This window comes from Cydia amplana, chromosome 11, assembly GCF_948474715.1.
Source record: "Cydia amplana chromosome 11, ilCydAmpl1.1, whole genome shotgun sequence".
NCBI lineage: Eukaryota > Metazoa > Arthropoda > Insecta > Lepidoptera > Tortricidae > Cydia > Cydia amplana.
Genome location: NC_086079.1, coordinates 9,213,153 through 9,226,539, shown reverse-complemented (window position 1 = coordinate 9,226,539; position 13,387 = coordinate 9,213,153). Strand labels below are relative to the sequence as shown.

General features: G+C 36.9%; 1 protein-coding gene across 1 annotated transcript in view; it reads right to left on the bottom strand.

The window, feature by feature from the left end:
- Positions 1-9,385, bottom strand: part of LOC134651944 (uncharacterized) — an 86,520-nt gene extending 77,135 nt beyond the window's left edge. Inside the window, exons 1-2 of the mRNA XM_063507072.1 lie at positions 9,206-9,385; positions 1,235-1,447 (exon numbers count right to left, since the gene is read on the bottom strand). Of these exons, the coding sequence (XP_063363142.1) occupies positions 1,235-1,447; positions 9,206-9,298 (306 nt within the window). The 5' untranslated portion in view covers positions 9,299-9,385. The remainder of the gene's footprint in view (positions 1-1,234; positions 1,448-9,205) is intronic.
- Between the last annotated feature and the right edge of the window lie 4,002 nt (positions 9,386-13,387).

Here is a 13,387-nt window from a genome sequence, read left to right as displayed (position 1 = left end):
ACTTGTTTGTGTGCAATCTAACAGTGACTTCTAATCGCTCGCCAGAAAAACGACAATGTCGGACAATTCACATAGGTAATACATTATGCAGACCCGGCGCACTTAAGGCAAAAACTTACTGAATATAGAACACATACAACTCTGCATAGTCTTTATTAAATTTTGCATGTAAACAATGAGCCTATTATCGTTAATGGTCGTGTAGGTAGCGCTTATTTAAATAACTAACCTTTTATCGTTTTGCACCATCAATGGAGTTAAATCAAAAAACTATGTTTCGCATCGCATCTTTGCGTAACACTCGAGAATATATTCAAGGTGAACTAGTCGCTGCGTCGTCGAATGTGCTACGAGTGAACATCTCCGTGTAGCAATCACAACGCTAAATAGTTTAATGTATACCTTCTGACATATGTACGACTGTGACAGACTCGCAACTATTACATAATGACTCCGGCAAACATAACATTACCAGCATAAAAAGTAAATAATCCCTCTTACAATAACAAGATTCGTTGACACAGAATGAATCTCTGCAATTCCGTCAGTAGTGTCTGTGGATAATGCGATATGAGGCGTCCTAAAAAGCTCGTAAGCGGCGACTTTCAAGGCTGACGACTAAGCTAAACGAGATTGCTTGTCTGTGTTTGCCGGCACATCCTACTTTTGTGTACAAACACAATAAAGACGAGATGCACGAATTAGTCACGGCTATACCTAGTATTTTTTTATACAATCATGTGCCTAGAAGCCGGAATTATACGAGTCCTTCAACGTATGTAAATGTCTTGCATCAACTGAAGTTATTTAAAAAGCTTTTACTTATTTTGCAAATGAAAACATTAAAATTTCTTTCACAATGTGCAGTACCTAAATTACCGATAGGTAACTTCAGGTAAGAAGTTACGTCAAAGACCATTGATAACACATATTAACATATGTATATGTACTTGTAGCAATACTTGCCACAATCCTAAGAATTTTAAAAGAAATTAACTCCAGTAACTGAATGGAAAAGTGGGTTTTAGAGAAGTTATCCTTGAATGCTCTGCAAGGTCTAGCTTTCTCCAGGTTTACGATTATATAGCACGCGATTTGTCGAGAAAGGAGATAGTTGCCTTGATCAACCTATTTTGGAGTTGGTAGCGTCCATACGGGAATTTTTATCATCAGACACGACTTATTGCAGGTGTTACCACCCTTACCCTAAAATAATGACTAAGTAAGTACTCACCGCCACAAGAGCATCATTTCCGTATGCTCTGCCTTCAAGGGCAAGTTCCTTGTCGAGCATGGCGTCGAGCTGCTCCAGCTGGTGGCAAGAGGCGCGGGCGGCGATCCAGCTCGAGGCCAGGATGAACGAGCCCAGGATGAAGGAGGCAGCCACCACCGTCAGCGCCGCGATCCTCGCGATCTGCACCGAGGACGAATGCCGCTGTCGGTATGCCTACAAACACGCACAAATGTTAAACGCTATTCGATTTCTCTAAACAAAATTACCTAATATCTGAAGAATAATCAAACAATTAATTTTGTTTTTTTTTTTACAAGCAGAAACGTCTGCGACCGATGCTATTATTTATTATTTGCTGGCTATAGATGAGGTCTTGGTGGCTCAGATGGCAGAGCGCTGGAATATCGATCCAGAGGCCGTGAGTTCAAGTCTCACCCAAGACAGTAATTTTTCCACTTTTAAGTTTATTCTTAAATTAATTATGTATTAAGCAGAAACGTCTGCGAACGATAACACAATGCTTAGAAATAAAGAAAACGTGGAAAATTCACTTTCTCAGGCAAGACTCGAACTCGCGGCTCATAATCACTACCCCATCGCTCTGCCAACTGATCTACCGAGACTTACCCGATGTAGCGAATATTTCCTCCATATTCTTCATTTGCGCCTTAGGGACCAGGCACCTAGCGACATCTACCGTAAGAGTATTAAACTTATTAAAACGAGTCCCGAGTCCGAGTCTCGCCAGAGACAGTGAAATTTTCCACTTTTCCTTTATTTCTAAGCATAATCAAATAATGTACATAATATCAAAGTCATTGTTGCTTGTTCCTAACATTAATTTGGTTGTAGGTACTTGTGTCGGCATACCTACTTATATTATAAATGGTCAGTTGGGTTATTTAGTCCATATCCTATAAAGTAACTATATTACTGTGTCACTCTAAATACAAAATAATATGTAGGTAGGTACATATTATCTTGATTTTTTTTAGGCGGGGCTAGTATAATATCATTTATTGCCGACATAAAAAAGACGAACACTTATGTATAGCAATGTATGCACGAAATATGAGTGGCACGAAGACGATAAACGAAATTAATTACCTACTACTATTTAGAAAGGTTTTTTTATTAACACATCTTTTTAGGGTTCCGTAGTCAATTAGGAACCCTTATAGTTTCGCCATGTCTGTACCTATACCCGTCCGCGGTTTAGCTCTGTGATAGTAATAGAAAGCTGAAATTTTTCATGAGTATAATATGTTAATCGCGCCAAAAACGCATACACATACAAAATACATACACATAATAATTATGTTACGACTCTACGAATGTGCAATTTTAATCAAAACCGATACCTAATGTAGAAATCATAAAATAACAATTTAATAAAAAAACATTGTTTAAAATCGATTAGTTTTGGCCGTAGCAACACTTTCCGATCGCTAACACTCAGTTCAGCTAGCTTTGGCTTGATTGCGATTCTGAAATAAACTGAAATAATTATCTTTTCTAATTCTTCTACGATATAAATATGACTACGTAGTTCCGTTGTACCTCGATGATTTCGATTAATTAGTTTGGTAACTAACGATAACGTAAGTACAACAAAGCCTAAAATCAAATATGAGGTAGGCGTACCTACCACATCACTGCAAAATAATGTAGTGTATAGTATGCTATGTATCTAAGGCTTCTATTTATTTAAAAATATCAAGTTGTGAGTTATCTCAAATAATTTTTAATATATATAATCTTTATTCGTTGCAACCAAGTACAATTACAAAGTCAAAAATTATACAATTAATAATAAATAAATACCTAAAAACTAAATAAGCAACAAATTCTAAAAGAATAAAATACAATGTACATAAAATTTCATCCATCAACATTGATAAAATTAAATCTAAAATAACCCGTCGGATAGTACCTGGCTCAAAGGTACCCATTATTTCCGCAGCGTTTCCCCGCTGAACTGCAATGGATACCTGTTGAACCAGATACGACCCAGAACGAGGATCGCAGCCCCTCTCACGCAAACGACGACGCCCTAATTCCCTGAAGAAGGAGCGAGCCTCTAAACCCCAAGGCCCCGCCGTCTCAATAGCCACCGGCACAAAGTCATAAGCTGATTCCAATGCGGAGTACTTTGCGTTAATAATTATTGTTGCATTCAAGTGGTAGACAAATAGTAATAAAGTAAAAAGTACTTTCTAAAGACAAAACGACTAGGTACTGATGTGGATAAGGTCGTAGGTCAGAGACCCGTAGTTGTTTTAATCGAAACTTAAAAGCTCTAAAGATTACATAATAGTTTTATGTAAGCAATTCTCATTAATTACGTTCGAAAACACGCGAAGTATTTCACTTTTCTTGAATACCCACGGAGCTCATCACAAAAGAACCAATTCGCACTTCGAACGCCATGGTTATTTTAGCGGGGCAAAGTTAATGAAGTGACGGTTTACTAACAACTCCGAATCGGTTTCCACAGAATTGCAGTGTTACATAACTTGCGTACTGCAGGGACGAAGTCGCGCCGGCCTCGGGGGGGGGGGCAGAGGGGCCAGTGAAAGTACTTCCACGATTGCATTCGAGAAATCCATCAACATCTTTCGTGAGTGCAAACGGCGTCGATTTCGATCTTCACAATTTGCTCTGCTAAACTGCCTTGCAACTAGTGCGAATCAGTCATATTATATTGTATATTTTATTATCATAAATGTGATGTTTTGTAAATTAAAGAATTCATGTTAAGTTATGCGTTCAACCATGCGTTCGCAGTTGTTTAACGGTTACAAAAGTGCTTAACTTATATAAAACGTTAAGCTTATGTGCAATATTTCCTTACGATGTAGGAAACCAGAAACTGCTAATGAATTTCCGTATAGTTAAACAAAATACATTGATAATATGTATTATTATGGAAGCTCGTTAAATATTCTCATCTGTAAATACCTATACCTAAGTAGGTAAACATTATCACCGTCACATTTAGACGGTAATTATTTCCATGACAGTCAGTTATTTGTTTTTTACATAACAGGCCTTTATTTTTAGCAAAGAGAAATCGCGAAATAATTGTTCATTAAATTGAATGACGAAAGAGAAATATTCATTGAGGTGGCTGTGCATTTTATGCATGTTTAACTGGACTTAAAACACACACGCACGGACGGGCGATGAATATTATCAAACTGCACGTATCGAAAACTAAATTATGTAAGTAGATAGAGTTCGACCAAGAAAAGTCTGCAAACGATTTTGAGCACACGCAGTGCAAGTGTTATTTTAAACGTCAAACTTTTATGAAATTATTAGGTACGTATAAATAACACTTGAACTGGGTGTACTATCAAAATCGTTGCAGACTTATCTTGGTCCAACTCCATAAGAGTAGAAACGCAGAACACATAATATTTTAATGCACGAAAAGACAAAAATCACTGTCGAACATCGACTTGCATACAGGCGTATTCAAAATTTAATAATTAGATCTGGATCAGATCCATAACTGATCCAGATGTAATTATTAAACTCCGAATACGCCGGTTAATGTAGGTACAGTCAGTACCAGAAGTTGCTAAGCGGGCGAGGTGTTCAAAATGATCTTGACGCGATTTTATTGTTCAGATAATAAGAGCGTGTCAAGGTAATTTTGAACAGCTCACCCGCTTAGCAACTTCTGTTGCTGACTGTATTGTGAAAAAACGAAGTTATATTTCTCAGCGAAAGAACACGCGACTGCATCGTGAAGGGTTGCCTTGTTGCCTAGCTGAGAGAGTGATAATGGGGAGGAGGTCAAAACAAAAAGGACCCTGACATTTCGAAGGGATTAGGTAGGTAAAGGCCTTCTGAGGGGCTACCGCGAAAACCGAATTTCGCAAAATGCTCTTTTACTCCAATGAAGGCGTAATTAGAGTGACAGAGAAAAATGCCCGCAATTTGCGAAATTCGGTTTTTGCGGTAGCCCCTCTGTATTGTGACAGAGATCGAAAATATATTTAAAATAAGTGATTAAGAAGGGTACACTTGCATTAAGAAGTTGCCTACATGACAATATTTGAAAATTTGCATGAAAGATTCCAAAATTTGAATCTTCGAAAAGAGGAATCTTGAGCGTTGCGAGGGTTTCAAGGCACGAGGGTTGAACAAACTTTGCCATCGAGTGAAAAGCATAATTTTTCACCAAACCTGTTTAATATGTATCATTCAAAATCATGACTTCAGGTCAATTCTACTAGTTAACACAAGAAAACAACTCGAAATTAGCATGATATTAAATACTTTGCCACTCCCGTGTATTGCAACTTTCTCATAGTTATTGAAGAATAAAGAGAGCCTTTACGAGCTGGTGTGGTGAAAAAATAAACAATTGGTCTCGGTATCATATTAAAGTAATATTTGAATAAAGATCGCTCCCAGTAGAGGCTTATCTAACATAGTATAAAGCCATCACGTGCATCATAACAACAGCCATATTAAGAATAGCCACTTTCTACTCAAGCTGTTCTCAAAACATTTTGTCTCTACTCGAAACTAGTGTAACTTGACCTCACCAATCTTAACAAGCCTCAATAATCGGAGGTCAGACTTATAATGGTACCCTGACAGTAGTGACAGTGGTCGGTAGGTGTCAGTATATTATCTTTGTAATTGGTTGGAGACGTTGGAGTGTTGGGTGACTAGCATTATGTGCAATATGTGCATATTGTACATGTCCAACGCACTAAGTATAGAGCCGACGGCGTATTAAGACTTGTAATTTGATTTTGATTTTATATTTATCTCAGCTGTCGCTCGCACTCAAATATATTCGTATTAAACGAAATGATATAGGTAAATATCGAAGTACCTAACATCTTATTTGTAAAATATGAATACGTCTCTCGACCATTGTCTGTGCGCTTCGGTGTAGAATAAACAGCCTTATTGATATTCATAATGATTGTTCAATGTACCTACAACGATCGAATTAATATGTACTGTAGGTAATATGTTTATATCACGTTGACGGTGTAAAAACCAGCAATATATTAGCGTCACGAAAACCAAACAGGTACCTGTTTAGGTAGATATATCTGTGGACAACAAGCTGTGGAAATTGGTTCTGCTTAAAAATATTATTTTTGTTCGACTAATAGACCAGGTAGCTTCCTAATAGAAATGTGTATGATTTGCATAAAGTTAAATTATCCATATCCATTCATTTAAAGCGAAGCGTCTGTATTTTTTGAGCGTTTGAAATTACAACACGGAAAAGTATTAATTGTAATAATTGCGACTGGCATTAATGGGCGTTTTCTAAAATAAATATCGAAAACCTGATTCTTTCAAACCTGACCATTCTTGGGCTCATTCTACTCAGAATCGACAGCATTCTCCACCCTCCCATTAAAAAAAGATGTCCCAAAATGTCCATTCCATTACGTCACGTTTTAGGTATTATGAGAAAATTTTTCACTTGTATGGACGTGGAATGCATGTGGAATGTACAATTTTCATACAAATTTTTGGGCCATTTTTTTTATCATCAGGATTGAATATGCTAGTGATTCTGAGTTAAAAGAACCCAAAAACGCCAGGATTCGTGAGAATCGGGTTTTCAATATTTATTTTAGAAAACGCCCTAATATAAAATTGGAATATTTCGGAATCCCCTAAACAACTACTTGTTTGTACACCTACATTGAGCAGGCTGTGGTGTGGATAGCTGGCCAGTCGGACGTGACGCAAGACCGCGGCAGCTCTGCGGCCACGTTCGGTCAACTGTCCTAGTAACGATTTCACTGCAATTGCTTTTATTGTGTGTTTATCTCCACTGCTGCAAGCGAACCCGTTTTCAATAAGTGCTAAAATTCACACCTCTGAATTGGAGAATAATTTGGCTAATAGTTGCTCAAACATGTTTAGTTAAGCAGACAGGTACTTACCTATCTTTTTCCTTTATGTTTGGATACATTAAATAGGTCCTTAAATAACATCGCAAGTATGTAATATTGTGGGTATTTGGTTAACAACCTTAAATACAAAACTGAATGAATGATATATATCAATTCGAGACGCTTTACCGACTTTTTGGTAAGTACCATATCTGTTTAGAAACTACCTATAACATAACTATATGTTAAGTGAGGGTAATGATTTTTAAGTAAGACGAAGTTTCAGGAATATAATGGCTGGATAAATACGTGAGCTGCAGAAGCGTGATAAGTGGCAATGTTAATGGATGGCCATGGACAATAGAACAATGATATTCCCACATTCATACGCGACGCAATTCTCGGAAAGGAACGCTTAAGAATTCATTTACGGGGCTACGTCAAACGCATTTGCATGACCGGGACGGGAGCCGCTATCATAATTCCTGAAGTATTTGCTTACATTCACGATTAAGAAATACAAGAACAATAAACATCCAAACAGACAAACTTGATCATAAATAATTTAAGTAAGTATGCCGAGTAAACTCGTTTTTGCTATTCTTGCTCATAAACGTCATATGTTTATTATTTTAGTTATAATACCCAATTTAAATATGTATATATTCACCATAATAAAACCGTTACTCTATTCCTATCCGAAGATAGTTAGTTCTATTCTGAAAAAAAAATACTTCGATACTTAAATTTTATTAATAGGTACCATTTGATCATTTATGTGATTGTATATTACTTATATTTATATATGACCGAACAACGGTTAGGTAGTAAACATGCTAGATTCATTTATCTAGTTGAAACTATTCTGCCATAATTCCTAGCTATAATATTGCTAGCAATATTTTTAGATTTTAATCGATTTCATACTTAGACTACTTACTAAATGTCATAAATCACCCAAACGCCTAATGGAAACGAATAGACTGTAGAACAAAGAGTAAAGTAAGTATAACTCCGGTATAACTGTAGACATTGTCTAGAAAAGGAAAACATCAAAGGTTAGTTTTCATAATACCCTATAGTTTTGTAACACGTCAGTCGTCAACCTTGAATTTTACTGTCATAGTTATTACCGGCCTTTGTTGTGAATGGCTAAACATCCCACTTGTTACGAAGTAATGGATAAAATCTGTCACGAACAGCCATTGCCCATTAAGCTGACCTATGTCTAAATACTATTTAATGTCAGCTTACCTAGATAAATTAAACTGTTTATAGAAATTCTGTGCAGGTACAATGCGTTGACAATGAATGTTATTATTTATTTTTTGTTTAACGCAGACAAATAAAATAATACCTGACTTGGCCGTGGCTGCCGCTACCTTTCGCAGGAAAACCCTGACGACTCTAAATATGGAGTCAATAGACTTAAGAGCTATTATGAAACACGTACGAGTACCATAATGGTTAATGTTATTGCGCCTTCTCGGCAAAAGTATGTTGAGTACTTCTTTCAAATGACCATAGGATAGATATACCTAAGCAATATTAATCGAAATTATTGTACCTATTAAATTTAATAACGTATATATAATATAAAATATTATACCAATAATCAATGTCGTGAATGTCTATTTAGATTTATTTCCTACAGCTCTACATACTTTGAATTGAATAGGTACCCTACTAAAACTGTTTAACATTGTCTAAGTGAGTTAATTAAGTTACATTAAACATGGACTTATTAATGCAAGGTTTTTTTTTGTAATACTGAAGTGATGCAAACAGTTTTGCTACTAGAATGTGTGTAGGTATATCAAGGGCAATTAAACCCTTGTTTACAAACAAGTAGCCACTAACACGTCAGCTCCGCACAGCGCAAGAGAAAGGCGCTTTCCCGCATCGAACCGTTTTACTTCGCAACCGACGTCTCACTCCTTTATCCCGAGTCTATTCAACCTGCAACTCTATGACAAACCTTCGTCTTAGAACAGTGTCACAACCCAAAAAACTGGATGACAATAAGTAGATCCGTGAGCGTTACGTGCTTAACATAAATCAAAGCGGGTAACGGGTAAATTCATACCGGTGGCGGTTCTGAGGCGCTATACTCCGACGGCGGGTACTCCGGCTTCATGGTGATCGTAGCCATCGAGTCCGGCTGATGCTCTTTCTCCATCACAATTTAATACTGATCACGTTTAAAGGTAAATGTTTGTATGCGCGCGCGATGTTGGACGTTCGAAGTAGAAGTGCGCGCGGGTGAATGTTGCGGAGCAGCGTAGGCGCAGCGCCGTGGTGGGGCCGCTGGCGCCCGCGCCCACTTCCCTAGCTGCCGATGTCACATAGGCCGTCATCGACAGCTCCTAGGCTCATCATGCTATTTGTGATTCAGTCAAAATCATATTCTGTGAACCGTCAGTTTTCATATGGTCTGTGTAGGTAAAAATACCTACTTTCAAGTAATAATTAAGTAGGTAGGTAAAACGGTTTCCACCAATGCGTAAATTTTAAAATCTGTTATGAAGGTAAGTTAATATAATTATGATGACATAAATATAGCATCGATCCGATATCAATCAGACACACGACTGGGGAAACATACCTACATTCGATTAGGAATAATATTTAGGATAGTTATAATGCGTAGGTACCGACATTAGTTATTTGTACAACAAGAGATCAACGTTTGATATTTCTTCGAGTGCTTATTTTGAGTCCCGTGGAAGCGAAAGATTACCTATATAGTATTATTTCTATAGATTCTAGATTCTATAATTTAGAATCTTGAGCGTAGTAAGGGACTCAAAAGCGCACGAGTACCTACCCTTGTTCGAGCTGTTGAGATGAAAACATGTTTTCGACAAAGTCGAAAGTAGACAAAACGCGCAAAACATTTTAAATATTCAATTTCAGTGTAGAAATGTCGTAAATCAAATTATAAGTTATGAGCGACGTTGATGTTCCGACTGCTTGAGGGTAAACCTTAGAGACTTGCACAACGACAGAGCTTCGACAGTAGGTACTAGGTAGCTACAGCTGCCATCCGTATTCTGCGTGTCCCCTGAGACTTGTGATTTTCCTTACCTTAAGCCTTAAGCAAATTACGTTTAGTGTATTAAATCCCCACCCCGTAAAAATTTAAGATAGAAAGTCTCTTACCCTTACACGTATTTTAAGGGTAAGAGCCTTTCCCTCCCTAATTTTTTTCTAGATTGATTTTACCACTTAGTTCCATGAATATAAACATTTATATAAACTTTATTTCTATCTTTTAATTAAAGCTTCAAATTTAATATCAATAGAAAACTTTTAAGTGTAGGTACTTTTACACCACGTCTAACAGAATTTAAAAATTATTATACATCGATTTTGTTAACTTATTATACCTACTCGGGTTTTCGGAACTTATGTACGAAATATCATTTGATATTTACCACTAGCTTTTCGGTGAAGGACAACATCGTGAGGAAACCTGCATACATCTGCGAAGAAATTCAAAGGTGTATGTGAAGTCCCCAATCCGCATTGGGCTAGCGTGGGGACTATAGCCCAAGCTCTCTCGCACATGAGAGGAGGCCTGTGGCCAGCAGTGGGACGTATATAGGCTCAAATTATTATAATTATTTTTATTTTATTATACCTACTTACTCATTATGCAACAATTTAGAAAACTATAATATATATGCATTTAATTACTATACGACACTCAGTCTATAGAACAAATGACATCAACTTTATTCTCGTGCCTCTGATAAATGTGACTGCACTTCGACATTCGAATCATGGTGATTGTCACATACTTAGTGTGATGTCTACATAATTAGTTCCACGCAGACGAAATCGCGGGCTCTGCAAAAAGTGCAAAAATAACTCTGTCTGTCTGTTACCCCTTCACATTTAAACCGCTTTACCAATTTATATGAAATTTGGTATGAAGATAGTTCAAGTCCCGAGGAAGGACATATGATAGTTTTCATCAATCATCTTCATCTTCCCACGCACACCTATTTGAAGTTTAATCACAACTTGATTTGTTATTCTTAGGGACCTACCTAGTACGGTTCAAATATGTTACATATTTATTTATTTTTATTTTATTCATTTGTGGCCTTATAATTTTCGACATAGGCACGTAAAGTGCTTTAAAAGTAAAGGCACGTACTTTAAAAATGTATTGCGAAATTGAAATGTATGATATTTTTTTTATTTCGTATCAGGCGTTCGGTTACGTAACAATAACATACGAGGGGCGTTCAAAATATTCTCGGTATTGATATCTTACGACCTCTTCTAAAATTTCTTTCGTTACTGGCCGCTAAGGTTTATTCATTGACATTAAAAAAAAGTATAATTCGAACCGAGATAGTCTTTTGTTTTTCTGCAATTGCTGAACAAACATGAACATCATGTGCGAATTGACAATGTTAACTAAATTAGAACATCGATGCGTGATAAAATTCTTGACAAAACAGGGTAAAAATCAAAAAACCATAAAAGAGGAAATGGATTGTGTTTACCGTGAGTCTGCTCCTTCTTTATCTACCATTCAAAAGTGGTCAAGCGAGTTTAAACGCGGAAGGGAGAGTATTGAAGATGACCCTAGACCTGGCCGGCCTGTAGTAGCTACTTCACAAGAAAATATTGATAAAGTGGAAAAACTTATATTGGAAGATGATCGAGTGAAGGTAAAATCTATAGCACAAGTAACCAATCTCTCTATTGGTACCGTACATGATATTATACATGACCATCTTAATATGTCAAAAGTAAGTGCAAGATGGGTTCCGCGAATGCTGACTCGGGCTTCAAAAAGACATGCGTGTAGCTTGTTGTTCCGATTTTATTGACCTGTGCGGTGAAATTCCTGATGAGGTGCTGCAAAGAATAGTTACTGGAGATGAAACCTGGGTTCATCATTATGACCCAGAGAGTAAACAAGAGTCCATGCAGTGGCACATTAAGGGTTCAGCTCATCCCAAGAAGTTCAAGGTCATCCCTTCAGCTGGCAAGGTCATGGCCACGATATTTTGGGATTGTGAAGGAGTATTACTAATCGATTATAAAGAAAAAGGTGTAAATATCACAGGACAGTACTACGCTAACATTCTACGTCAATTAAAGGATGTAATTAAAGAAAAGAGGCGAGGAAAGTTAACCAAAGGTATTCTGTTTCTGCATGACAACGCCCCCGTCCATACTGCTCATATTGCCAAGGCAGCTATTGTTGAATGTGGGTTTAAAACTGTTACTCACCCACCGTATAGTCCGGACTTAGCCCCCAGCGACTTCTTTTTGCTCCCCAATCTTAAAAAGGATCTGCGTGGAAATAAATTTTCTGACGATGAAGCATTGAAGGCGGCAGTGGAGGAGCATTTTTACACGAAAGATAAAAAATATTTTTACGAGGGATTAAAAAAAATAATTGATCGATCTTTTAAGTGTATGAACATAGGGGGGGAGTATATTGAAAAATAAAAATATCAAACTTTTCGTACTTGTTTGTTTTCATTCTCATACCGAGAATATTTTGAACACCCCTCGTATGTCATTATAGTTATCCAGTCACCTGTTGATTACAAAGACAATAGGTACTACTATAGAGTTGCATCATAAATAGATCATTGTTTATAAATTTATCTTAAATAAAAAAAAACAATACATTACAATCACGTGGAAAAGCAGATAGGTAGGAAGTAATATACTTAACCACGCCTTTTTTTCTAACGATACATTTGATAAACCAAGACTACCTACCTATATTTGTCGCAAAAAATCTTTCTACTTATCTTGTCGATAAATCGTGTCGTGCCCAAGTCGTGCCCAAGCAATGGACTCTACAGACATCACCCATTATTAATTGCACACCACTTTCGATAAATACATTGCCAACCACTAAAGTGTGGCGAATTCAATCGATCGATCAAAATGTAGCATTGTATCAACGTTCACAAGCCGTATAGGTGAGGTTGATAGCCCATAACCTGCGCATGTAACAATAACATGCTCCGTATGTAAAGGTATGTCCGTTAATACAACTATTTATAATTAACAATATTTAGATAATTTAGTTCAGTAATTTGACATTGATACACATTGACATTTTTTTTCTCTTCAACATGATTCTATACTGCTTATTTAATATTTGCACGGATTTAGAGTTAATAAACTGGATCGAGTACATTGACCAAAAAGTGTGTCCACATGAGAAGTCAAACTAGAGCCCTGCATCTCGTTCTAATTAGGGTGACCATAAGACATCTGTATG